Raw genomic sequence first — 27,826 nt, 5'->3', positions numbered from 1 at the left:
ATTCAAGTTAAAATTTGGAGATGTCAATGTAATGCCCTCTTTTTTGGTCAGCATCCGAAGACCAGGCTCTCTGGATCCCACAGAAAAAGATTAAAACACACATCAATGGAGCAGGGTGAGTTGGTACTTCAGGGCTGGACCATATCCATCATGTCTCATCCACTCAATGAACATTGTTCTATCCTTGTGTTTGAGGGGCAAAGGGAGCTTTTTGGGTTTGGAATGGGATGTGCTTGGTACGTGACACATATTTATATTTGATCTATGGTACACTGTAATGCTTCACAAAAAGAGAAAAGAGGAACTCTGGCTACAAAAGGAGATCTGGGTCCTGCAAGCTCAGAAGAAACATCAATGCTGTTGGTGTACAAGGGGCAAGCAGAGCTTTCCCTCCCCTGTCCCTTGCTTTGGGGAGTAGACAGCTTTTTCTCCTGTCGTGGATATCTCCTGCCTCTCCTGAGGAATACCTGTTTCCTTTAAGTTTGGAAGGTACAAAGTGGCAACTCCAAAAAATTGGATGCTCATTAGGCTTTCCTATCACATATTGCTGAGGCTCTTCAGTTGCTTGAAAGCTGTGTATGAGTTTCCAGGTTTGTGATCTGGAATGATACGGGGAAGAGGGAAGAAAGTTCCTCAAATAGAAGGTTTCTTAAAGTGTTTAGAAGGGCCTTGTTGGTTCAGATTAATCCTTGCTAAAAATCTCTGTTCACAGGCTGTTAGCTTTCTTCATGGCTGGTTATCTACAGTAAATCTTGCTGCAAAATGTTTTTGAGTATAATTTACCTCGTGACATAGAGATTCATACATTTTGGACAGGCTAAAGGGTTCTATTTTATCTGCTGATGAGGTTTTTCTGCCCATAACTAAACATTGAAGTATGTTGCAGTTTAGTGTCTGAATATTTATTAATGCAACTCAATTTGAGGGTCATTGAACTGTAGCCTAACTATAGAACTATTTCTAATTATGTTTCAGTCCTCATGTTTTTTTTTGTCTTTTTTTTTTTTTTTTAATTTGGTGTCTTTATTGGCATTTTTGTAATATAGAATCTGCTCTCAGGTGAAGTAATTTCATTGAAATTAACTGGCAGTGATTGCATGGTTGTTTGGGCAGAAATTAGGTAGGGTAAAGTGCTGTAAAGTTAAAGCCCTACATCTTGTGGCATGTTGTGGGAAAAACATTTTATTGTTCCATTTGTGCAGTAATCTTTCCACTAATCCTGTGCTTTCTATCCTGTACAAAGTCAGGGTAAACTCACCTGTGGCTACTTCAGATTCTTCTCTAAATTATCCTGTTGCAGAGGTGCATTCTTATTCTTAATCTCTTCGATTACTTAATTGATTCCCCTCTGATATCCCTTAAATGTAATCTGATGGCTTTCCAGGTTGTCCTGACTTGGAGGGGAAGTTTTGGAGGGTCCCCTCTATGCTAAAAAATGTGTTTGCTGGGGTTTTTTGTGTTTTCTTTTAGGTTTAAATAATATCACTTGGAGACTTTTTTCCTCTTCTTTTTTTTTGTTTGTTTGTTCTTTATCAAAATGGACAGACTCACTACTGTGAAAACCACCCAAATTTTCCTAACTACTTTTTTTCCTTCAGAATATGTTGAAAAGGACTCTGAAGCATAAAATAGTGTTGAGTGTGCACTGCATACTAGCAAAGGGCAGTGTGGGATTGTTGGAAAAAATCTGCTCTGACCAGAGACCAGCAGATTCCCAGGGGTTATATTCATCACATCCTTGAATGTGCCCAGCACTTCCCAACTGCCCCTGAGCAGCACGAGCCAGGGGTAGGACATCACAAGAACCATCTCTCTCCAGAAGGAGCCCCTCTGGGGGACTGAGGCTGAGACAGATCATTTAGCCTGGGTGCTCTGGATGCAGAAGTCTTGATTTTGTAACCCAAATAGAGCACCAAGACCAGGATCTCTCTTTATGTATTCAAATCTTTGCATTGATCCTATAAGTAGCATTTGAAGAGCAAATTCTTGTGGTATTGCAAAACCTTAATATCACTCCTCAGATATTTGAGGCTGCTTAATGCTGTTTAGGATGCAGGGTTGTGCATTCTGCAGGAAATTGTTCTTACCTCCACACTTCTTTTCTCACACATGTTCTCGATTAATGTGATTTACTTGCTCTGATTTTTATGTGGTTGCACAGCCATGATTTATTCATCTGCCTTAAGTTCTTGGTCTTTTTGGTTGACCAAGTTTGATTCTCCCGTTCGGGATAATTGGCTTTTAGAAGGATACTGCTTCAAGCAGTGTGTGTCTGTCTATTCACTTGTTTCCTGAACACTCAAGCTGGATTGTTCTGTCTTTCTCCAGGGGTTGAGGAATTCTTGTTCTGGTCTGTGAATTTTTTTACTAGATTTCATATGCTTTCAAATACTGCTTTCATAGCTCATAATGAAAAAGCTTCCTTGTCCATATTCATAAGGAGCATTACCACAGTATCACTGTGGTAAAACTATCTATTTTCTTCTTACCCAAACATGACCCTGAAATCTCTGAAATGTTTATATTTAGACCTGTGTTGTAATCCATGCACAGCAATTTCCCCAGAAATCTGCCACTGTGACACAGAGAGATCTTCAGGCATTCATGGATGCAGATTTATTCTGAAAGGAAAGTATAAATAGATGAAGGTTAGAATGAGAAATTCTGTACCAACATGGTATCCTTTGAATCTGAAAAACTTACTTTAAATAATGCCATCTCATCTTAATTTCAGAGCAGGTCTTAGAAACAGTTCAGTTAGTTATGGGAAGAGAAAGCATAGGTCTCATATTTGCAGCCCTGTTAATCACGCTGACTTGCACTTTAATCACATGGTTTTACATTAATCACCAGCATTGCATTTATATTGTTCCATCACCTGTGAGGACTGCAGTGTTTTATGCAGAAGCCATTTCAGGCACTACGGAAATGCAGCTTCCTTTTGAAGGATGTGGCAAATGTATCATAGTCCATAGCAGTGCTGACAATGGCCAAGGGCAGGAAGAGGAGAAAGGACAAAGCTGAGAAAGTTAGAGCAGAGCTACTTAAATGGTTTTATTCTTATTGATGTGAAAAATATGCTGTGAGCAATAAGTGGGACTAACAAGATTTAGCTTGGAAATGTAGCATCTTTGATGGCCTCCTAACTTCCTGATGAGGTGCTGAGATTAATTTAAATTTGAGGCAGCAATGGCTTCTACTGAATAGCTAACATGTTTTCTTGCAACATCCAGAATTTCCCTTGGGGCTATCAATCTCATTCATAAGATTCATCTCCCAAGGAAAATAAACAGGTAAAAGTCTTTTCATGACACAAAACTAAGAGTAATAACTGTCCTGTTATTACTGGTTGTTATGAGCTTTCCATGTAGAGCCCTAGGTGTTTATGGAGAGGAGTCTGTGGGGAACTTGACAAGAGCTACCCTTGGAGGAATAGCATCACTATCCAGGCAGCCTTTCCTTTAGGGTACATATTATCAGCTTGAGTTGCCTTAATACTGTCATAGTTTAGGAATATGTCACGTAATCACCTGCATTTTTGTTCATCGATTTGCCTGCAGGTCTGTGGCAATAATATCAGTCAAGGGCATTGCATGGATTAAATTAGTGTGAGTCACACTGAAATTACAGTGAAGGGGCAGAAAGAGACCAGGAGTGCTGATACAAAAGTTGTGTCCTTGTCACTCAGCAACAAGAAGTCTAAAAGAAGCACTGAATTTTAATGTGTGTTTGTAGTCTATATCACAACAGGTTTGGTCATAAGTCAAGATTTCTGTTTCTGAGATTGTTATTAAGAATCAGGAAATTACATCTCTAAAAATATGCTTACTAACAGGTGAGTCCATGAGTTAATAATGTGTATTATATAGAGCTCTTCCCACATTCTAATTTATTGATGGAGTCAGAAGAGGCCTTTGTGTGGTACGTAATGAGGTGACATTTCCTTAACGTCATGGTTCAGGTTTCAGTACACAGGGGATTCTTAGCATTGTAAAAGGAAGTGCCAACCTCCTTTTCTCTAGGCTAAACACCCCCAGCTTCCTCAGCTTCTCTTCATATGACTTACCCTCCAGACCCTTCCCCAGCTCCATTGCCTGTCTCTGGACATGCTCTGCCCCTCGATGTCTGTCTTGCAGTGAGGGGCCCAGAACTGGGCACAGCACTCAAGGGGTGGCCTCACCAGTTCTGACTACAGAGGCACAATCACCTCCCTGGTCCTGCTGGCCTCGCTATTCTTGATCTGGGCCAGGATGCCATTGGCCTTTCTGGCTACCTGGGCACATGCTGCTCATGTTCAGCTGCCGGTGGACCAGCAACCCCAGGTTCCTTTCTGCTGGGCTGCTTTCCAGCCACTTTATCCCAACTTGGAGCACTCCATGAAGTTATTGTGACCCAACTGCAGGACCTGGTGCTTCTTATTGAACCTCATGCTGTTGGACCCAGTCCACTGATCCCAGCCTGGCCACATTCCGCTGCAGAATAGCAGATCAACACTCCTGCCCAGCCTAGTGTCATTTTCAAACTTCCTGAGGGATGCCCTCATCCAAACCATTAATAAAGATGTTAAACAGGACTGGCCCCAACACCAGACCCTGGGGGACACCCTTAGTGACCAAAGGCCAACTGAATTTAGCTCCATCCACCACCACTCTCAGGGCACAGCTGTGATAGTTTTGATCCAGGCCTTCCCTGGTAGCCAGGTGTAACTAGGGAAAGGGTTGTCTCCTAGGTATTCCCCACCTTGGTTTTTTCCCTTTCATATGACAAGGGAGGATGGTATCAGAGAGGGAGAGAGGAAGTGGCCGGTCTTCTTGTTCCTGCAAGGGTTGGGAGCAGGGAGTTTGCTGCTTATGGTCCCTTGTCAGAGCCACACAGGAGATCAAAGAGAATGTGAGAGAGAGAGTGAGAGAAAGAGCTGGCCGCCTTCTGAGAGTTCTTGGTAGGATTGTATTGGACTGGTTTGCTTGGGGGTGGGTGGGGATCTCTAGTAGTACCTACTAGTACCTGCTCTGTGTTGTCCCTGTTTTCCCTTTTCCCTTTCCTTTTCCCCTGGAAGTTTTCCAATGTTGGGTGCAGATTGAGTATATATAATTGTGTTTAGAAAAAATACATATATACTCTGACTTAATTCAGTTTCTTTCAAGATTTTTTCCCTTTTCTTTCCCCCGCTTTGAGGGGCAGAGGGAGAAGGAGGGGCTGAGAAGCCAAAACAAAACCAAGACAACAGCCACCAGCCAGTTTTTAGCTCAGTAAAAGAGCGTACCTGTCCAAGCCCTGAGCTGCCATGGGCTTCCAGCTTCTCCAGGAAAAGTAGCAAAGGCTCTGTTGAAGTCCAGGTCCACCCACAGCCTTTCCCTCATCCACCAGGCAAGTCACCCGGTCATGAACACAGAGATCAGGTTGGTCAAGCAGGATGTACCTTTCCTAAATCTGTGCTAACTGGGCCTGATCCCCTGGTTGTCCTGCATGTGTGATGTGATTGCACTCAAGATGACTTTCCTGGCCACCAAGATCAGGCTGACAGACCTGGAGTGCATGGATCCTCCTTCCAGCCCTTCTTGCAGGTCAACATCACACTGGTTCACCTCCAGTCATCTGGAACCTCTCCAGTCTGCCAGGACTGATGACAAATGATAGAGAGTGTCTTGACGAGCTCTTGGCAGCTCCTCCATGCTCTTGGGTGAGTTCCATTCAGCCCCATGGACTGTGAGTGTCTAAGTGGCACATCAGGTCACTGAACTAACTCCTGGATTGCAGGGGGTCCATTCTGCCCTCTGTCCCTGTCTGCCATCCCAGGAGGATAACTACTCTCTCTGTATAGGCTGACACAGAGAAGGCATTAAGTACCTCAGTCTTTTCCTCAGCCTTGGTTACAATGTTCCCCTTCACATCCAGTAAAAGTTGGAGATTTTTCTTAGCCCTCCTTCTGTTGTTAATGTATTTATAAAACCACTTTTTATTATCTTTCACAGTAGTGGCCAGATTGAATTCTGGCTGAGCTCTTGCCTTTCTAATTTTCTCTCTACATGACCTAATGACAAGCTTGTACCCTTCAGGAGTTGCCAGCCCCTTCCTGTGATAAATACTCTTTTTTTTCCTCTGAGTTTCAGTGAAAGCTCCCTATTCAGCCAGGCTGGACTTCCCCAACACCTTGTCTTTCAGCCCACAGGAACAGCCTGCTCCTATACTTTTATGATTTCCTTCTTAAAGTACGTTCAGCCTTCCTGGATCCCCTTTTAGCTTTATCAGCAATCTCACTATGCATTTGAATAATTTAATAAACTGCATCTTATACTGTGTAATCTAAGAGACAAATTATAAAAGAAGGGAACTGTTGACCAACTTCCCCAACTTCTAGATATCAGGATCTTTTGCTGTGGAATGCATTAACTCTTTCTGTTAGGGTATTTTGTTAATGTTATGGTAGGTAAGAGGATGCTGAAAACAGTCATCTATTTTCCTGGAAACCATAGTCTCCCTTGGAGCTGCTGCCCACAAGTACCATCCTAACCACCTTGTACATATGGAATTCTGTAACAGGGATGTACTGACACTGACTGAAGTATTTCTTTATTGTGAGATGAGGATTATCAAAATTCAGCATCATGGGTAGGTACATGTGGGATCGCACATTATGGAGCAGATATATCTCCTTCCTTTTCAGCCTTTGTGTAGCCCTCCCTTCTTTTCTTAGTTTTCAATACTTTCTGCTTTGGTGTGAAAAGCTGGCTTTCTAATGACTGATGTGATGTTTGAATGTAGTATATACTGTGCTGCCTGAAGTTTGGTATCATCCAGACATTTTAGGTAAATCAAGACTAACTTGATAGCTGTCTTCACCTTGGCATTTAAAAACAATTCATCAGACTTCTCACAGGTCCTCTTGGTACTATGTTTCAGATTAAAACACCAGACAGGGACAGAAATTATATTTGGTTATAAGGGATGATGCTTCCATCAAAGCTCCCTAGAGAGGGAGTCCAAACACATTTTTGGGTGCAAAGAGCTTTCTGTGCCACACAGGTAGGCAAAAGAGGGACAGTCACAACGGGGATCACTCTAGAGCATTACTATAGACTTATGCCACACATTTCTGATCTGGTTTCGGTTTGTGTTCTGCAGGTTTTAGAAGGCAGTTTCCTTCCTTTCATTATTTGTTTTCTTAACTTGCAACAGCATAAGGCATCAGATAATCAGAATATTCACTGTGAGTGTAAATGGTGGGAAGTCTATGGTGGCAGACTGGATTTTCCAGGAGCCCTCCAACAAGGCTGGCAAGCTTTGATTCTGCTGCACATGTGCCATGGCCTAAACACCACAGTGTACTCCTCCCTATGTGGGACCAATCCTGTTGACTTTGAAGCGATGAACATTTTGAAAGCTATGATCTTGCTCGGTTGAGGGAATCCTGAAGCTACACAAGATAAACATCTCTGGGCAGACAATTCTTCAGTTAGTTCATTAAACAAGCTTCTGTATTAGTAAAATGCATGGAGTGATCTTTGTTACAATGACAAACAATGTCTCTGTACATTTAAGTAACAAAACCATGTGGTTTTACAGACACTTCAGAACATCACAAGTTTCCTAGAGTGCTCCTGTCTAACATCCTTCAGTACCTGTGGGTGTCAAATACTTCTGTATTCCTAGAAAATCTCATTTATAGTCACATAAATGAACAAAATGTTATGACTGTGGTGCTTTTCTAATCTGTTTTAGCTGTCAGAAGTTAGTTATATTTATAAATGCCTACAGTTCCACTTGCCTTTTAAAGTTATTATGGTTCATTATGTGAAAAGCATCTTTTATGAAAGCATATAATAAAAAGCACTTAAAACATCTTTTGGTTAGGAAATTACTCACTGCAGAAGGTATTTTACACAGCTGAAAATTTCAGGAACTGCATTTGATACAAAGGGAAAAAAAATAAAATCAGTCTTTGCACTGAAAGAACTATTCCCAGTAAGCTTTGATTTACTTATTTTTGCACCAGTATCTTTAAATTTTAACTTTTTGCTACAAGAAATATGACACCTTGAGTGGGTATGATAGACAATATTAAGTAATAGTTCCCATATGTATCAGTTTATTCTTGAGTATGGTAGAGAAACTAATCCTGCTCATCCTTCTCACACATTCAGATCCACAAATCTAATTACCTGAGTGAAATAAATGAGATTTGGACCTTTTCATATACTTGTTCTCTGTTATATGTGCTTTTGTAGTTCTTTGTGTTGGTGAGTGGTTGTTCAGGCCCAGTGTTAAGGCACAATATCTACATGTTCAGATTAAAGCTGTCCTTTTGGCATACTGCATGATTAATTAAAGGTTGGCCCAGATGCTTAATCAATTCCTGCGCCTCAATTTTCTCCCCCTAGAGATGGAGGTGTTATAATCCACTCCTGAAGTGATTTTCAGAGGTGCTTGGAAGATAGTCATTTACTGTGATCAGGGTGGATAGGAGTACTTAGACTGACTGTACATTTGAGCTCCAAATGTAGTGAGACACTGAGGAACGTGTAACTTTTTTATGGGACATGTGCAGTGATTTTTTTCATAGGAACTAGTTCTGCATATCAAATTGGTGTACTTTAATCTCCTTTGCTGCTTTTTCATGTCCAGCAACATTTTTCAGATCCATTTTCACGTGTAAGCTGATTTTCAGTGCTTAGCACATTTCTTTCTACATTTGAGTGATTTTAAAACATAGCAAGTGTTTTTAGACATATTATTATAAGAGAAGCTGGAAAGACTCTAGGGAAAAGCAAATAAAACACCTGAACTTTAGAAAACTTGGTGATAAGGGAAGGTTGAAGTCATGGCATTTGGTCAGTGTAGCAAGGAGTGGACTGAACGTAGGAATGATAACATTCATTAAAGGAGAATGGTGATAATTTTTTCCATTTTTGCCACTGGACAAGAACAGCTCATCTTTAAAAGAAAAACTAGAATTGTTTGCCACTCTCCCATGCTGTTCCATGACACTTGAGGTGTGAGAGGCTATCAAGTTAGTGTTCTCTTTGCTCCAGCTGGATTCAGCCATGTACCAGTGATTTCCATAGACTCTAATATGCCCAGTCTTCTGTGGAAGGCGTTCCTTCCATTTTAGGTGCAGTGAGAGGTTTCTCTTGAGCAGTTCATTGAGGCCTGGCTTCAGCCTCAGAGGAAACAGTTTGCTTCTGAAGAGTGTGCCAGGTCTCACAGCACTGGGCTTGCTGCTGAAGGTCACTCTGGCTTGTCTTTGCTGCTTCTGATTCCCCACCATGCCTTGGGGACTGCACAAACTGGTTCTATGGCCACAGCATTCTGCTGTTATTTTATTTCCTCTCAATTCTGGAAGTGCTATTTTCTATGTCTTCTTACACCTAACAGTGTTTGTGATATTTTTTCTCACCCACTCTAATCCTTTCTCTGTATTGATGCTGAATTTTTCTCCTTTCTGATCTTGCTCTCACTGTAGTACCTTTCCCTGACTTGGTGTTTATCTTAATGAGGACCATTGAAAGGCATCAGAATCTTCCTCCAGATGAACAGTGCCCTCAGAAGGGCCATGTCTGGAGTTTCATTCCCCAAGCGCTGTGAGAGAGGATGAAGCCCTACTTGTTTAGGGTGTCTCAGTGCCAAAGTTGGAGCACTGACACCGCCACTGCTGGTAGTCCTTGACAACCTCAGCTTTAGTTCACAGCTTTTTGACTTTTCCACAACAAAAGGCCATGACCTGTGGTGAGCATGAAGAGATGATGCACAGAAACTTCTGACAACAGGCAAGCTTACCCTTAGCAGCACTTAACAAGAAGAGTAGAAATATGCTGTTAGCTGAGCAGACTTAGAATACTTGGTTATAAGATACTGTTTGACCTAACGTAATGCAAAAACGATGAATAATTCTGAAAAGCAATGAGAAGGAAACACAGTAACTTTCTTCAGAAATATCTGACTAGCTCATAATAGTAGCCATATTATGTTGGTTTAATTATTTCTTTATAGAGATGGCCTTGGGAAATTTGTGATTGTTAGGAGGTTTTGTGTTCACATATACTTCCAGTAAGTCTGAAATATATCTCTTTTGGATCATTAAATTTCTGATAAAGTTATTTTTTAAAAAGAAAGGCTGACCTTGGTTTCCTAAGTTGATAAATTTGTTGAGTCAAGTGTATATATGCTTTATCTAACTTTTCTTACTTTTGGGAGCTCAATTTTTTGAAACAAATTTATTTTTCCTTGTATCTAGAGAAGAGTGAATTCACCTAGAAGTGTTATATCAGGGTCACGGTCTTCATCCAGATGAGGAGAGAGGAGGGAGATTTGGAGCATGCCAAGCACCTTATCAGTGACTGTTGCTATGTCAGGCACATCACTGATATTTAGTGTGCAATATGTTCATGATCTGTGTAGAAACAGTAAATTCCTTCACAGATGAGCATCAATCTGGGAAATGTTTTGCAAAGCATTAGGCAAAGTTATCTTCATGTGCTGCGTTGCTGTGTGTGGCAGGACACGAGACTGCCTTAACAGGTGGTGAAACACTCTGTTGGCAAGCCCCCAAACCACGCTGGAAACTTTGGGGTTTGTTTGCCCAGGGCCCCATTGTATCAGTCCTGGGGTGAAGGTTGACCTGAGGCAGCAGAGAGAAATCCCCTTCCTGCTGAGCACGGAGGAGCCTCAGGGTGGGCAGCGCCTGCACCTCAGGGTGTGCTGCATCCAGCGGGGGTGTCTCTCTGGAGCTTTTGCCAGTTCCTTTCCAAGAAGTGTCTGTGGAAATGTCACAGCTCAGACTGGAGGAGTCAGTCAAAATTAGGCATCTGCATTGCTGCTTTGAGCATATGGGCTAATTTAGCAGCCAAACTGAGAAGGCACACGAACACTAGTAGCGTGTCTTGTAGGCAGAGTGATGTAAGTGGAAGGAAAGTAAATTCACCTGTTCATTCTTTGATTCTGTGAGATGAGGAGTAAGTGAACTCTGTTAATTACTCATGTCATGTACCTTGGTCTCTGTTTGCCATCACATCTGCACAACTACTGATATAATGTAATTTTGTGTCGAAGGATGTGGATTATAATCTCACCATCAATAATTAGAAAATCGTATCAAATCAAAGTATCTCTTTTATTGTTATTTTTTTCTTCCCAGCAACTCTGGCAATTTATTTTTTTAAAGCTTTTATCTGATGTTCCTCCACATTGAAGAGATTACTTTTGTTTGTAAATTACCTTTCTCTGCCTTCTGTGATGAGAGGTAACCTAGAGATGCCTATAATGCTATTAAATGAGATTTACCAACTTTTTAGCATTCTACTGAGGGGACATTACATTTTGTCACTAATGCTCTTCAGTGCTACAGACCATATATTTTATTATAAATTGGTTCCATCTGATTTTGACCAAAACCAATAGGAAATGTTGTCACTGGATCTTGGAATTGAGGAAATAAGATTCAGCAGTGGCAAAATAAGGTGAAATAGCCTGAAAAGCATCACTACTTAAAATGAAATCCTGGTTCCCTTAAATTCTGTGATCCAATCAAATCATATCATCAGAGCTAAATAAACAAGGCTGTGCTATATATGTATATATATATCCTGTGGAACTAGACAGTGGGAGAATGCATCTGCACTTTTAAATTCAAGATCTGTTATATTGAATGTGATCTTTATATTTGTCCATGTGACTGAAAAGCTTTTTGCTCTTTTTTTTTTTTTTTTTTTACTGTCAGCAGCCCAGAAGAGCATCATGTATTTGCTGTGATAAATCCAGAGACAGTCTATAAAAGACAGAGTTGTCTTTTTCCAGGTAGAATTTAACTGTTTGATTAAGAAATGAAACTGTGGTAGCTGCAAGTAAATTACCAATTTGTATTTTATAGCTCTCTTCCTGGCCTAGGAAAAATTTGATTAATTTAGAGATAATAGATTGCTTGTCAGGTATGACTGCTGAGGATTTTGGTACCATAAATTAAATTAGTTTCCTTGTGCAAGGATGAGCTTTAGTGGCCTTTCTGTGCAGGAGATAAAACTGTTTGTTGCATTGTGGCTTCTTGCAGCTTAAAAAGATCTTTGTGCTAAATGTTTTTGTAGTTGATTTTAGTGTTCTATTGACAAGGTCTCAGAAGTTAATTTTTAAATGGTTGTATTTAGGCAATCTACTCCATTTTTTAATAATTATTCAAATGCAGTTTGAATAGTTTCACAATGAAGTTTTATCATTGGCAATTGTTTTATATTTCACTCTGTGCTTTTTATTCTTTGGGAATACTGTGAAAAAAAGAATTTCAAGTGGCTGCTTTAGACTTTTTTTTTTCCCAGTTCTTAAGGACTAAGGATATCAAATAAATAGACAGAAAAAGAACTATCTGATCACCAGGTGAATGTAGATATCAGAAGTTAAATTATTAATCATGTCTTTTTGGTGGGACCTTTAAACTACTCAAGATGATGGTCCCCTTGTCTTCAGTGCTGGGAAGGGCAGAGGGTCAAACAGTCTTTCTTTGAAAGACTTGAAGCCCAAATGGGCCCCAAAGTGAGTAGAAGATAGGGTAAAGTTGTCACATGAAGTGACACACTATCAAATTGAAGTGCTATCAAGGCAGTAAAAAAAATAATCCTTCGGTTGCCAATGTGTGGTAGTTTTGACTTTGGTTTCAGCCAGGCCTCAGTTAGGCCTCAATTCAGCAGGCCCGAAGGATGGGATGTAGATTAGAAGGGACGAGCGTCACCTGACTTAGGCAACCAAAGGAATAGTTCATATAATTTGACATCATCAAGAAGTGTCAAGGGGTATAAAAAGAGAGAGAGGAGGAGCTTCTGTCTCTTTTGGTCTTTGCCTCAGCCCCATGAGGACACCATACCCTTCCTATACCGAGATCAGGCCTTGCCACCATCCCCGCTCTGTTATGTTATCTAGGGCAGGGAACATTTTCTTGTTAATTTTTCTCCTTTCTTGCTTGGAGTTTTCTTTGGAAGAGTTTTTGGGAGGTTTTGTGGGGTTTGGATGGTTAGAATCTGTATTATTTCGTTGGGTGACTCAGTAGCTTTTGTTGTTAGTTTGGGTTTTTCTCACATTTGTATATATACGTATCATATCATATTCTGTTTTTTAATTGTCTTTCTTTTGTATAATATAAGAAGCTTGCTTTTTTATTTCTCTCCTTCCTTTTCCCTTGGTTGGGAGTTAGGAGGGGACCCTTTCGCTCTGTTTTGGGCACTTGACATTTTGCCAGCTCAACCCAACACACCATGTTTTTTGGAGGGAGCAGTATCAGGGAAAGTGCTTGAAAGCAAGGGTAGAGGACAAAGCAAAGGGGGGTAAGAGAGTGGAGGGACTGGTAAGAGGGAGGGAAATAAGAAGTAATGAGGAGTGTGTGAGTGAGCCTGAGGGCACAGTAGGTTTCCAGAAGGGTGAGACGTTCTGGTCACTGCTGGAAGGTGATCCAGGTACTCTTCAGCTACATGTGTAGGTGTAGGCAGAAACAACAGCTGATAAGATGTTTTGTTTGTTTGTTTTTAATTCAGCAGAGTGGTGTTTTCATTTCTTTGGGATGCAATAAAGGACACAGAAACTGAGCCAATTGCTTATTGTTCAGGCCGATAAATTTAGATCTTGTTCCACCAAAAGAACTAATCAATCTTTGCAAGAAGTATGAGAGTAACAATAGCCAGAGAAGGGCAAAGAGATTGTCTTTCCAGTTCTTTTAGAAGCCTTTTGTCTCACTTTTCCTCTTCTGTCTAGCTCCAGTACAAATATTGTGAACACAGCAGATTTCTGTACTACAAAATTCCTATTGAGAGGAGGATGGCCCAGTGGTTAAGATGCTAGTTTAGAATAATCAGATTTTGGTTTGTGATTGACATCCTCTGAACTTGGTGTAGAAGTTTCTTGCCTTTCCTGTACCTTTTTTTTGCCCACTGGTAAAGCGAGCAAAGAATGAAGCCTTGAGCAATTTTGTGAGGAAAAAGAACATTCAAAACTTTGAGGATCATGGATGTTGTCGTGCTCATAACAGTTCAGTTCAGCAGCCCATACACAGGCTGCTTGAGTTGTATCCTGACTTGCCTCAAGCTACTATTCCAGAAGACACTTTCACAGGTCCTATATCTTGTTTTCCACCTGCACAGACATGCTTGAGACCTCCTGTGCCACCTCAGATGCCTGTGTTAAGACAAATGAATCAACTCTACATTTTCTCAATGTTGTTTCTTTTTTTTTTAGCGTAGTCCCTATTCTCTCTTAATGTTTGACTCCCTCTTAACTCTTTCTTTGATTTCTCACTCTTTTTTTTCTCTCTACACCTTCTTTTATGTTGTTTATTGTTTCTTTCCATTTTCTTTCCCTTTTTAAGCTACATTCCATGAAAATTTTCTGCCATGCACCATTGCAGCATCCCTACCTTGCTGCTGTCCTCTGTTACATAGTCTGGTCACACAGGGCAGTCTAGGGAACAGCTTGTTTAGTTTTTGAAATACAGGGCAGCTCTTTGAAGCTCTGCCAGGTTTCCACATCCACTGGGGTTAAGCACCTGCAGAGTGTGTCTGATGAGCCACCTGATCCTGTGGGAGAGCCCCACAGCATTAAGCCCTGTAAAGTGCCTAAGACACAAGCAGAAGTCCCTGGCAGTACCTTATTGTCCCTGTCAGTATTCCTTCCTTCTCATAAGTAAAACGAGGCTTTGGCAAATTTGAAAGCTCATCCTTCAGTCTCCTTAAATTTCTACTGCCCAGCCAAGTTTTACTGCTGGACCTCTTGGGATCACAGTTAATGCAGAACAGTAGCCACCTACTACTGTGTTAAATTTTGCAAGGATGCTTCCTTTCAGTAGACCAAATTTGCTGGATGTTACAAAGAAAAGGATGAGCAAAGGTCTATCTACACATCATGGTGCACTGCAATGTGCAAGTCAGTGTCCTCTGTAAAGGACTTTCTGGTTTTAACCAAATGACCAAGGGCTAATGTAGAAGTCTGTGGCTTCCTTCTGGAAGCAGCCATAATCTTGTTTATTTTAAGGCTCATTTTAGAGCATTTTTGCATTATCTGGGTAATGATGTACAATTAGATTCTGTAATTTGCAGAAAGGTTACTATAATCATCTCTCATACTATAGTGTTCACATTTGTCATTTAGGCTGCATTAGAAAGACCACATTTCCATCTTTCAATTTTGATTTAAGAGAATGTAGCTTATCATAGTGTTTTATGCTTGTCTGGATGTTATTCAGAACTCTTTTTATTTGTTAAGCAACCTGTTCCCATGCTTCATTGTATTTTACAAGAATCAAAGCACCAACAAGCAAAAGCTTGCAAAAAAATAACAAAAGAAAAGCATTGGAAAGTAGAAGTGCACCTTCATGCTTCTTTAAACAGCAAATGTCTTATCAGAGGTTCACAAGAACCAGGGGCACAATTGGCAGTACAATAATAAAGAAACAAAGTACATGACATGACAGGGAAGGTTAGCTACAGTTTGATGAATGACCAGTTACTCTGTAGGGCATTAGTAGTGCAAGTGTACACAGAAAAAAGCAGTGTCACCACAGATGACCTAAAGCTGATCTGGAAGCCTCAGCTAAGTTTAGTCACTTTATAAGATCAGTAACAAAGCAATTGCTTATCAGTCACGAGCTTTATTTTATAGTGTGTTTCTGCATTTTCTAACGTAAAAATCTCTTAGTAAAATGCTCAGTGTTCTCTATTAATCAGGTTTTCAGGCTTTTCAGAGTCTGTCAAGTACAAAGGGATTTTTTTTCCACAACCCTGCAAAAGATTTTAATGAGAACAGAGGCTCAGGCACATATTTGTCACCTTCAGCTGCTGTTTCTGCAGGAACACAATGGTGGAATAGCAGCAGGAGCAGTACAAGGGTAAGGCTGAGTTCTTGGAAAGGGTATGGCTGTAGAGCATGGAAAGTGTAAAATTCAGTCAGCCCCTTGGAAAAGAGGAGCAATTGAGCCTGTTGCACCAGAGCTGTGCTGGGATCAAAATATTCACAGCAGAATTGAAAATGAGCAGTACACTGTGCTATCTCAGGCACAGACATCTTAACTCCATTATAAAATGGGAATATTCCTACTGGGTGTGTTCAGCACTAGAGAAAAAATTAACAGGTTTTTAAATGATCCTACATTTATTATTTTTCTAATTATGAAATTCCATCTAGCTTTTAATCCTACTGTGTAACAACCATAGAATTAAACAGTGCTAGGATGTAACAAGTATCTCATTGTCCCTTTTTTTTTGCTGACCATGTTTTGAGATTTCAGTACTGAACTGAAATGGAGGGGAAAAAAAAGATTTGTTTTGTTATTGAATGCCACCCAAGTAGATCTTGAGTAATTAGATAGGAATGTTACCTTTTAGGAGATGATACTTTCTATTAGCTGGACTAAACACATAGTTCCATAAGCTCTGTACTTACACATCTGGAATCCACTGCACTGTCTCTTCCTGCCCCTCTTTGCTGCAGGACAACTGAGTAGCACCCTTGTGATGATTCCCTCTCTGGTTTCACTTCAGTGAGTCTTGAGAATTCTCTTTCTTGTGCTTAGCACTCTGCTGTCATGCTTGGGTGAGAGTCAGGAGGTAAGTTTTGATTCATACTTCAATATGTCATCCTCCTTGCTAGCTTTTATTTTTGGAACTAACAGGGTTTCTTGAACTTTGCTCCTACACTTTTCAAATACCAGCTGGGTATCATGGATCATGCTTAACTTTTCTGTTTTGACACATTTTTATGGGTTTGTGGTATTGGATGCTTTGTATAGCATCTCATTACATGAAAAAATATTGGCTTATTAAACATTGCCATGCCTGGAAAACTGCACATATTAGTCATGCAGCCCTAGTATTTATTTTACAGGTTGTAGAAGAGTGAGATATAAGGGAAAAAAAAAAGTTGTGGAATGATGTTGTAAAAGCAAGATGGATGAGTTTGCATCTGTTGAGATCCAGAGCACTTTGCTGTGCTCAAAAGATTTTTAGGCAGGAAGTACATGACAGTGGCTTTGGTCTCTCATGAATGTTTGTTTTGCTTTTCATATAAGGGTTATTCTGTTACACCCTTAAATAGTACTGCTTGTTGAAAGGCAGATTAGCTGAATTTTTTCAGTATTTTAGCAGTCCTGGGAATTTCTAATAAAGTCTTGTCCTTGGTAGTACTGTCTGAGCAGTCCTGTCATCCTGTCCTGAGTGCTTTTGAGGATGTTGGTTGTTCTTTAAGGTTGCTGATGTGTTCAAAAAGAGGTCATCTCCTGTCCAGCCTTGTTGCTGCTCTGCAAGAAGCTGAGCTGCTCTTGAGGCAGCTCCTGGGTGGCCACAGGCTACATCAGAGAGTCAGTTTTAGGGGTTTTTGGTTGTTACTGGTTTGGGGGCTTTTGTGGGGATTTTGGAGGTGGTTTTGAATTGGTTTTGTGGGAGGATTTTTTGTTTGGGGGGGTTTTAATTTTGATTTTTTTTCTTTCCTTCAATTCTCATAGTCTTGAAAATTTTTTTAGGGGAGGATGGATGGGCCTGTCGGGGTGATAGTCTCAACAGCTATTATAACACTGTCATTCTTGCCTCAAGACAAGAGTTTTCATTGCAATCAATCTTTGCCAACTAATCTGTAATTTATTTTATTATATGAGTTTCCTTTCTTTGGTACATTGCAGACACTTAACAACTTTCACATTCCAGTCACTCTGAAATTGGTCGTTTCAATTCAAGTTCCTCATAGAACCAAATGTATTATTTGATAAATAAAAGAACTTAGAAGACTAAAACCAGAGAGCTATTTAGTCTCACATCTTCTGAAAGTTTATTGAAGTTGCAGAATCCCCACATGGAAATATCCTTCCATTTTATATCTACAAGTGTACTCTTGATGACATTTATAAATTATATCAGACACACTTGATGTTCTTACTCAAATTTTTTGTGTTTTATCAGTACCACATTGACTGACAGTTGTATTTACTTGACCATATCTAGGTTTACTTCATTCTCATGTTAATTGGACTTAACCGTTTTGCTTATATATTCTTAGCAATATATATCTGGGTCAACACTGATACACATTTTAGATACTTTTTTAAAAATCTTTTTATGTTATTCTAAGGCAAAACTTACTGGTAGCTGATTTATTTGAGTTATATTAAATGAGGTAGGTTTTATCCAGAAAAATTCTGTTTTGACAGAATTATCATGTTTATCATATTTTTTAAACAGTCTTTAGAAGACTACAGAAAACTTGACCATTGAGATTCAGTTCAAGTCTCTTGCTTTTATTTTTAAAATTTAGTTTATTGTAAATGGTATAGGTTGTTCATAAATATTGATAGACGTTCTCAAACCTAACTTAAAACATTTCTGTATGGGTATGCTAAAATAAAAAATTCTAGCCACCTGCTTTCACTGAGTTTTGGCCCCATTCAAGCCCAACAGGCCACCAAATGTTTAGCAACATCTTTGGTTCCTCTGCTTTTCTTTTTTTCTTTCTAACACCTGAATGCAAATCCATAATATGGTTACCTACCACATGGACCTAAAATAAAATCTTTGCCACATATCTGTACAGATCTCCAAGGGTTTTGTGAAACACAATCCATCTCCCCTTTTCCTGTCCTCATGGGCCACCAATAAACTGAGCTATTCCTGTTGCTAAAGCTAATCCTGATCTGGAAGGGTGGTGGAATTGAGGCTGAAGGGGGAGGTTGGGCATTTGCTTCTCTGAGCACAGCCTTCATTTTATCAGCAAGGGCCATCAAATGCTTTGCAATAACCAGGTCTATGGAGTCTGTTTTCTCTGGCTCTAAACCCAGTGCTAGTTAGCTGTCTACTTGCCTTTTCCCAACCCTAGTGCTGGACCAAACCCTGACTCTAACCCAGGTACTCTCTGTAACAAGATGAACAATGTGTTTAAAGGTTATTTCAGCCTGTCCGCAAGGGAGGGGAAGGTGGAGTCAGAGGAATCCCTGTGCAGGGCAGACAAGCCTTCACCTGGCCTTAACCCAACCCCAAAGACCCCCTGTGTGTGCTGACCTAACAGAGCAAAACTAAACTACTAACTATAGACTTCTGCTGTCAAGAGAATTCCACTCTGAGACAGAAGTGCACAAACAAGTGCTGGAAGGTGGGTCACAGAATCCCAGACTATTCTGAGTTGGAAGGGACCCACAAGGATCATCAAGTCCAACTCTTAAGTCAATGGCCCGCATAGGGGATTGAACTCATGACCTTGGCATTATTGCAACTAAGTTTTAACCAACTGAGCTAATCTCAGTTTCTAAGACTTACTTTCAGCCTGGAAACTTCTCTATTTTGGCTACCCGTGGTAAAGTTGTAGTTACAATTAGGTTGGTTGTAAGAGACTGAGCTACATGCTCAGTGGTCCATGGAGTTGTATGGGTGGGATCTAAAGGTTTCTGTGAGGAATAGTTTTTTTCCCCAATATGCTGCACTGTCTTTGTATGGAATTGTGGGGATGGGATTAGGATTGCATTTAGGAAAACAGTAAGTGAAATCCAGTTATCTGTGTAAGTGGCATGAGCTACAGGACTTCCATGAGAGTAAGTTTCTTTAGATAATGTCAACCTTTGGTTTGAAAATTCTGTTTCCAACCATATTTGTACTTCTGTTTTGGATTAGTAACATTGAGAAACTGTGTTAATTATTATTTACTGTAGCTCTGCATTAAGATTAGGGTTGGTGTTTGCAGAGGCTAAATTGTAACACTGCATCTTAGTTCGGCTAAATACGTGTAGAGAAACTGCAAGCTGCAGATAGGATTGAAAAAAAAACCAACAAAAACAACCCCAAATACCACCAAACCATAGGAGGTAGGTGCTGTGAGTGGTTGTTCCCTTCTGTGCCTTGCACTGTTGGGTCTGAGTGCATATTTGGAGACATGGATATGTGCTGTGGATATTTTGGAAAAGAAAAATGAGTCTATCGTGACAACTTTTCATGCTGTAATTTGTTACCTGTGTTATGAATTGCTCAGACTACAGTTCGTGTGCCTGCTCCTTCTTGCTGTGGACAGAGTTTGGATGTGTTGCCATGGTCAGGAGGCTGACCTGGCAGCAACCTCTGAACAGGAGATGGTGGATTTTCAGGAAGCCACCTGGTACAGGTCAAAGCCATGGCACAGCCAGGCCAGACTGGCTCACTGGTGATGAGGAGCATTGTGAAGGCCTGTGATGATTCAAAATGTTAAATTAGATGATTCCTCTGCAAAACTATCTATGATGTTATTAATATTTTATGGAGAGGTTGGTGATAAGAGCGTATCAAGTTTTTGGGACTAGCCAGCAGTCTTAAAACCAACCTAAAATGCCCACATATGCCAGAAAATGAACACGGCTATTGGCAGAAAAAGGTTGGTCTTTGTCTTTTTTTCCTCTCTGATACCATCCTTTCCATCTTTCTGCTCTTAATATGTCAAAACTTCCTTGATGTTTCACATGCCATGTGCACAGGTATGTGAGACACTGGATTATTATATTAATTACAGGCTCAGCCCAGCTCAGTTGTGTGTGTATGGAGGTGGAATGCCATGGAGATGAGGTTGTGCCCTGTCCCACGTGCCAGTCACTACACCCTCCCTGGGCAGCCCCAGGGCAGCTGTCAGGCCAGGGCAGCCTGAAAGCACTGCCCGGATCACACCTTGGAGCCCCAGAAAGGCCAGGGGGCTGGAGGTCCCACACAGGAGGGGTGGTCACAAGGGGCCAGAGCACATGAAAACAACAGCACGTGGTCTTCGTCTTGCCTTGAGATCTGCTATCTGGCCTTGTGGAAGCTGGACTTGCACAGGACTCTCCACTGGTAGCTATTTAGTAATCTCTTACTCCTTCTTCCCTTTCTTTTCTCCTTTCTTAACATTTTGGATAACTTGGGACTGAATGGGGTTGGTTTTTGCTAAGCTGTATGGGTTGGCATGTGCAAAGTCAGTGCTTTGTGGAATACTTTGTTTTGGTTGGATGTTACCCTTTAAACTTTTGCCAAGTCCTCTTATTTTCTAAATTTTACCAGTAAAAGTACTCTGAGAAAATGTAGAGCTTTTCTCCTTTGTGCTTTGTTAAGATGTTAAAAGAACTGAAGGCTCTTCTAAAGATCTGGTGGGTGAATTTTTTGGAGCCTTGGACGTTTTAAAACTCCCTGGGTGAGCTCGTAGCTCCAGTTCTGAGGTCTTAAAAGTTGGTGTCACATCACCTTCATGATCATCTTTAGCCCTGCTTTCCACTGTAGCAATGCAGCCTGGTCTTGTGGTGTGGGGCTGGCTGGGCTTGGGAGAGGAGGGTGGTCAGAGACAGAATGGAGCAAGACTGGGGCTGTGCATTCTTTGTTTTGAGAAGAATAGGTGGTGTGATGTTTATATGTTTACTCACAGCATCTGTTTCAATTTCGTGGTGTTTGTGGGCTTTGTTTTCTCTTGTTTGGTTTTGTTTTTTTCCTGTGAAAACAAAAACTTTGGTCAATTTGTCATGGGAGAGCAGTCTGAATATCACTCTGTCAGGCAGTTCATTCCCACATGCAAGTGCTCTATAAAGATTTGGGGGTTGCTTAACAAGGGAGGGTGAAGTCTGTCTGCAGCTTTGTGCAAGTCTTCAGTATTAGAATGAAGGGGTAGTGATGGGATTTATTAATAGAATGCATTTATTATAGTTAAATAAAGTGTAGCTGTGTCAAATTACTTTTGAGATTGCTGATTGACCAGCCCTTACTGCTGACTGACTGTATATTTATTATCTAGTGGATGGCACCCCATTTCTGAATTCATGAGGGGAGAATAATGAACGCTAAGTTTTAATTAAGCATCAGCTATAACAATTTCTCTTACAGCCTTACAATTCTTTATTTTGTCTGACTCTATGTTGAAAATCATACAGATAAGGGTAATGTTAGTACCATTTGATGTAATGAGCCATAAACAAAAGAAAAACCTAATGAATTCTTTTTCTTTCTTTGTCTGAACTGGAGAAAAATTTGCAATGCCAGCAAAATTCTTTCATTCTTGCTTGCTTTGAAACCATGGGATTCTTTGATAAAAGAAAAGTTGCTTCAGGAAAAAAATCTCCACATCCCACCAAAGATCCTATACTTTGAAGAATGTCTCCACATGAACACATACAACCCCCCCATACTCCTGCTTTTTTTCTTTTTCTTTTTTCAAAATAGTTTCTTGTGTGAATTTTAGAAACTGCAATGCTTGAGCACCCCCCAAAACTAAAATGCTATTTAAGCCTAACTGCGAGAACAGAAGTGTTGAAATTGGCTGCAATTTTGTTTTGTGACATAAATATTAAATTATTGTTTTTCCTTTCAATACAGGTACTTCAAAAACTAGGAAAAGCAGATGAAACTAAAGATGAACAGTTTGAAGAATACGTTCAAAATTTCAAACGACAAGAGGTCAGTCACTTTTTCAGTTTCTTTAATTGTGTCCTAAGAATTGCTGATTTTGAAGGTGTTACAGGGTAACAGGTAAGATTATTTTTTTAGTTGGTGCAAGATCTTTTTCTGCTGTTTTCAAACAGAAATAACAGTTGGAATTGTGCATGCAGAGGGCTAAAAATGGTCTGATAATAAAAGGGTGTATTGTAGTCACGTGTAGTATCACCATTCTTGAACCTCTTGAGATCAGCAGAGTGGCAGCAGATTTTCACCAGCCCAACTGAGAATGGAACCCAACCCCAGCTAAATGCAGTGTGGTGTTTTCTTCTTCCAAAGAATAGAAGTATTTCCTTGATGTTGCTTTGTAGAGGTGATTACCTTCATCAGTGCTGCATAATAATACTGGTTTTATGAGACTGTAGAGGGGATGCTGGGACATTCCCTGTGGGTGCTGTGGTCTGTGGTGGCAGTGCTCAGTTCCTCTTAGCGTTGTAAACACAACAGGGGGAAACAAAGGTGCCCCAAAGAGTTTATAATCTACTACCAATGCAATCCTAAATTCTAACCCCAGTTACTTGTTGTTTTGTTGGATAGGCTTTTTGGCTCCAGAAAACACTCTTGTTATGCAAGTATGAACTGACGTATCTGTCATCTTTGTGAGCATCTAGAGCTCCTAGAGAAAGGCACTGGAGGGCAAGAATTACTCCCACATATTTTACACAATGTAAAAGTTGGCTCATGGAAATGTTTGCAGTTTCTGCTCTGAATCAACCCTATCCACCACATGCACTTTTCTCCTTTCTGTGTAAACACAAAACCTTCATCCTCACTGCTATGATGCTTATTGGCTCTTTTGGCATCTTATTGTCACTTAGCCTTTACTTTTCTCTCTGTGTAGAAGAGAGGGAAGTTTCAGGAGTCACTGAGCTGTTGTCTTGATCTTTGCTCTTCACCAAAGAGAAAAATGCTAGGAGTAAAAGAATCTATTTTTCTGATAGGGATAGTTCCTGCCTCAGCTTTCTTGAGGTCAGGAAGATGGTGGGAATTCATAGGTCTGAAAAAGTTTTGAAACCCTGCAGAGATCATAGAATCGATTGGGTTGGAAAATACCTCCGAGATCATCAAGTCCAACCCTTGGTCCAACTCCAGTCCCTTTACCAGATCATGGCACTGAGTGCCACGGCCAAGCTCAGTTTTTAAAAAAATGTTGTATTCTCCCTTTTCTTCTCCTTCCACTTTTCCAAGTCTTCTTGATTCTTGTTTGCCCTGATGTCTTTGCTTATCTTTGCTGTTGGTATTGAGCTGTTTTCACAGCTAGCAACTGTGTTTCTAGAAAGGTACATCTGTAAAGGCATTTTCAGTGTAGGAGCAACTGGAGCATTCCCATGAAGAAGCAGAGTTTGTGGGATTTTTTTTCTCTTTTAGTTCAAAATTCTGACAGAAATTTTTAAAAAAGAGGTGAAAGAGAAAACACATCTATTTTAAAGGAATGTTATGTCTCAAGTGTTGGGTTTTTCTGTCCTTTTCACAATTTTCTATAATGGTGATTTTCAGCTGAAAGGCTTGCCTAGGGCTACGGAGGATCTTAGTATTACTTCTATTTTATTTCTTCCTCTGATGTACAGAGAGACAGTAGTAAACAGTCAAGGACTCTGCAGGAACTGCATGATGCTAAATCTGGATGCAAATGTGACTTCAGTCCAGAGAGGGAGCTGTACAGAGAGGAGTTAGTGCAAAGGGATCTACCACAACTCTCAGGGGGGGCACATGCAGATCCACTGGCACACCAAAGGAGAGACTGTTTCTGTATTTACTGAACTAGTCACACATGCTTACTGTGCTTTCAAAGAGGCCTGTTGTGCTTGGTTCTTCAAGTAAAAGGGGGGAAAATGCTGCAAAAGCACTCTTACTGCCACAATCACCATTAGGAAGGATATAAATTAGCTAAAATGTTCGAAGTTTGGTCCATGCTTTGATTTAGAACGAATTAGCAATGCAAATATATGAAGCATTACAATGTGCATCTGAATTATTACTCTTACTGATGGATGCCTTGCAGAACTGTTGTCTTCTGTGAACTCAGACAGCCATCTCTTCTTACCTTCAGTTCTGCTCTCAAGGTTAGTTCTGATACTCTAAAGCGTTTAGAAAAAGAAAAGTTAAATTCTAGATATTGAAGAATAAAAAAGGTGCCTGGTTGATTGATTCTTGTGCTGAGGGTTCACCAGGCTGTTGATGTGACCAATCAGGAGGTTTGCAAGCAGAGCCACCCCTGGTAGAGGCTGTCCTATCTTTTTTCAGTTCACTCCAGGATTATTTGTCTCTGTGGTGGTCACTGATCTAACAAGGCTGTGGCAGAGACGGTTTGAGAGGATGTCCAAACTTTACTTTTGTTTCCTGAAATCTCACTTAGCAGTGATTGGTCTGTTCCCTGACCATCTTACCTGCCCATGTTTCATTTTGAGAAACGCTGTCACTTCAGTTCTGTCTCTTTGCAAGTTCTAGGTTGCAGCTGGTGCCCTGTGTGTTCTTGGCATCCTGAAAAGCTGGAAGCTGTGCCAGTGGTGTGTTTCTCTTGTTTTCCTGCCTAACTGAGCCTGCAATACTTGGGAGGTCAACTGATCTTACATATAGAATGATGTTTTTATTGATACTCTCCAAATATAATAAATGAGGACTCTCAGTTCAACCTAGGAAAAGGATAGAGAAAGGAAAGTGCTTGTTATCCAGGAAAGAGGTAATTAAAAATGGGAAATCCTAACAATGCCCTGCTTTGGCTGAGTAGCAAATCAGATGGTGAGTGTGTACCAAACTCAGCAGAAGGCCATGTGCAAGGGTATGTGCAGCAGATCTATCTGGAGAAAAAGCTTATTTAGTTTTCCCAGTGGTCCATTTCTATCTCTTTCTGAATATAGCTGGATAACAGCCCTGTTCGGACTTGACAACTCCAGAGTTGATTTACCCAGATGAATCACCATGGAGAAACTGAGTCATCCCATGTCCAGAGGGAACAGAGCACAGTTGCTCTGCAGAGTCTCAGGACTTTCTATCAGAAGCAATAAGCTTCTGCAGCTGATGCCAACAATGAAGACATTTAGATTTTAAACAGTGAATGCAGCTCTTCTTCACCTTCCACTTAAGTTGAAAACTGAAAATTGCTGCTCAGAATCAAAGCTTGTGGAACAAACAAAATGTATAAATTCATATATGGCAGCATGACACAGACTTTCAGTGTATTGCAAGAAATTTCTTGAGGCTTAAACATTTCTCTCTGCACAGCTGATTCTAGATATGCTCAGCCTTTTAATCAGCCCTGAAGTTCAGAGTGAGAAGAAAAAAAATACTTCCTGCATAATTCTCTCAACTGTGAAATTACCGAAGTCCATCAGAGATTTACCTGAAATTTTCTCTGCATTCTGTTGTTCAAGCACCTGCATCTTATACAGTCTCTTTGTGGCAGGAAGTAGCAATTGCCCTTATGTCCATGTATATTTGTGTGACTTGAAGTGCTGGCTTTATTTTCCTAAGAGAGCAATATTCTATTTCATGTATATGCATATTTGCCTCTCATTATTTTTCTACATGTAGTTTTGAGACTTCTACTTTACCAACTACAGTTAAACTATATTTTCATGTTTAAATCCATTGAGATTATGTATTATATGGAAGCACAAGAGATACAGTAGCTGCTACTACAAAAGCAGATGCCCATGGCATGTTCTGAGATAAAAAGAAAAATGTCAAGTACTGTTGTTGCTAGTTTATACAGTTAGGTGAAAATGAAGAGCCTTCTTTTGCTGTTATTGAGTGAGCAGAACCTGCTGCTGTGGATTGCTTTATTTAATCTCATAGAAAGAACTGCCCCTCCGGTGTTATTCTTAGGGGTCCTGAAAAGACTTATCCTGGCCAGATAGTCACTTCACACAGCCATACTTAGCTGTCCTACAGCTGTGTCATGACATTGGCCAAAAGTTGGTCTCTGAAACAATTAACATTGATTGAGGTGTTCTTTTTGCATCAGTTGTGCCACTAATTTTTTAAGTCATTTATGCATTAAGATACCCAGTATTAGATTCACCACCTACTTGTAGGCACCAGATGTGCCCCACAGTGTCCTACCTGGCCCCTTGCTGTTGCTCAGAGACATATGGCTTTGGCCAGAGCCCTGTATCACACGTGCTGGCTCTGTGATCCTCTTTGGCATCTTGTGGCATCCAAAGGAGGGCAGTGAAAATGGGGAAGGGCTTGGAGGGGCAGCATCTGAGGAGCAGCTGAGGGCACTGGGTGTGTTCAGCTAGAGAAGAGGAGACTGAGGGGAGACCTCATGGGAGATACAACTTCCTCAGGAGGGGCAGAGGGAGGGGCAGGTACTGATCTCTGCTCTATGGGGATGAGGGACACCACCCAGGGAATGGCTGGAGCTGTGTCAGGGCAGGGACAGCACCCAGGGAATGGCCTAGAGCTTTTTCAGGGCAGATTTAGGTTGAATCTCAGGACAAGGCTCTTCCCTCAAAGTGTGGTGGGCACTGAACAGGCTGCCCAGGGCAGTGGACACAGCCCCAAGGCTGCCAGAGCTCAGGGAATGTTTGGACAATACCCTTCAGCACATGGCGTGACTCTTGGGGATGGTCTTGTACATGACTAGGAGTTGGACTCAAAGATGCTTGTGGGTCCCTTCCAATGGGGCACATTCTGTAAGTCTGTGGCCTCCAGCTGCAATAGACATGTGTTTGGGCTGCTGAACCCCATGCCTGGAGGGTGATCCAGTTCTAGATGCACCACCTGAATTGTGGCTGTGTTTCCAGGAGTTGGATGTTCCCCAATACTTGTGCTGAACTGGGCAGTGGGCTGCAGAGGGCAAGACAGAAACTGGTCAGTTTCCTGGGAGTATCTCTGGGCCATAATATCTCTAATCAGCCCAATCTGCATCCCCTAATCCTGCACAGGAAGCAGGAGTCCCATTTCAACTCAGTTATTTGCATAAGTTACATCATAGGCTCATCCCCATGCCCAGGAGACACGTGTTTCAGCTGCATCTCCTGCTGCTCCTGTCTGAGTCTCTCAGACAGACCCTGGATCTGGTTCAAACCCTTGCTAGGTTGGGGGCTGTCAGTGAAGCCTCTTACCAGTCCCTGGCTCTGCCCACCTGTCCCAGTCCCCAGAGGATGGTGCTCATCAGTGAGGGCATAGCCTGCACCATACTAAATTGTGACTCCTTTTACAGCCCCACCAACTGCTGTGAGGGTTGAGAGTCACTTGTCTAAATGTTGGCATCTGTTGCCACTTGCGAGGCCTTAGTGTTTCCTCCCTGGCTTCCAAAGGCTGCTCAGCAAAGCTGGCAGGTCCCTAAGGTCCGGTTGTATTTGCCATTAGTGAGTGCATCACAAAAGGCACTAGATAGCTATGTTGAATGAATGGTTTCCACTGTTGGATTTTTTTAATTGCTCTCCTGACTCCACAGGTTGCACTGA

At 41.0% G+C, this 27,826-nt stretch overlaps 1 protein-coding gene across 3 annotated transcripts in view; it reads left to right on the top strand.

The window, feature by feature from the left end:
• Window positions 1-27,826, top strand: part of AMPH (amphiphysin) — a 107,308-nt gene that overhangs the window by 25,060 nt on the left and 54,422 nt on the right. For all 3 annotated transcript variants that reach the window (XM_071561562.1, XM_071561563.1, XM_071561560.1), the window contains exon 2: window positions 22,293-22,373. In XM_071561562.1, the coding sequence (XP_071417663.1) occupies window positions 22,293-22,373 (81 nt within the window). The remainder of the gene's footprint in view (window positions 1-22,292; window positions 22,374-27,826) is intronic.

Source organism: Pithys albifrons, chromosome 7, assembly GCF_047495875.1.
Source record: "Pithys albifrons albifrons isolate INPA30051 chromosome 7, PitAlb_v1, whole genome shotgun sequence".
In the NCBI taxonomy this organism is placed as follows: domain Eukaryota; kingdom Metazoa; phylum Chordata; class Aves; order Passeriformes; family Thamnophilidae; genus Pithys; species Pithys albifrons.
Note: the sequence above shows the minus strand (reverse complement) of the source record. Positions and strands in the feature narration are given on the sequence as shown.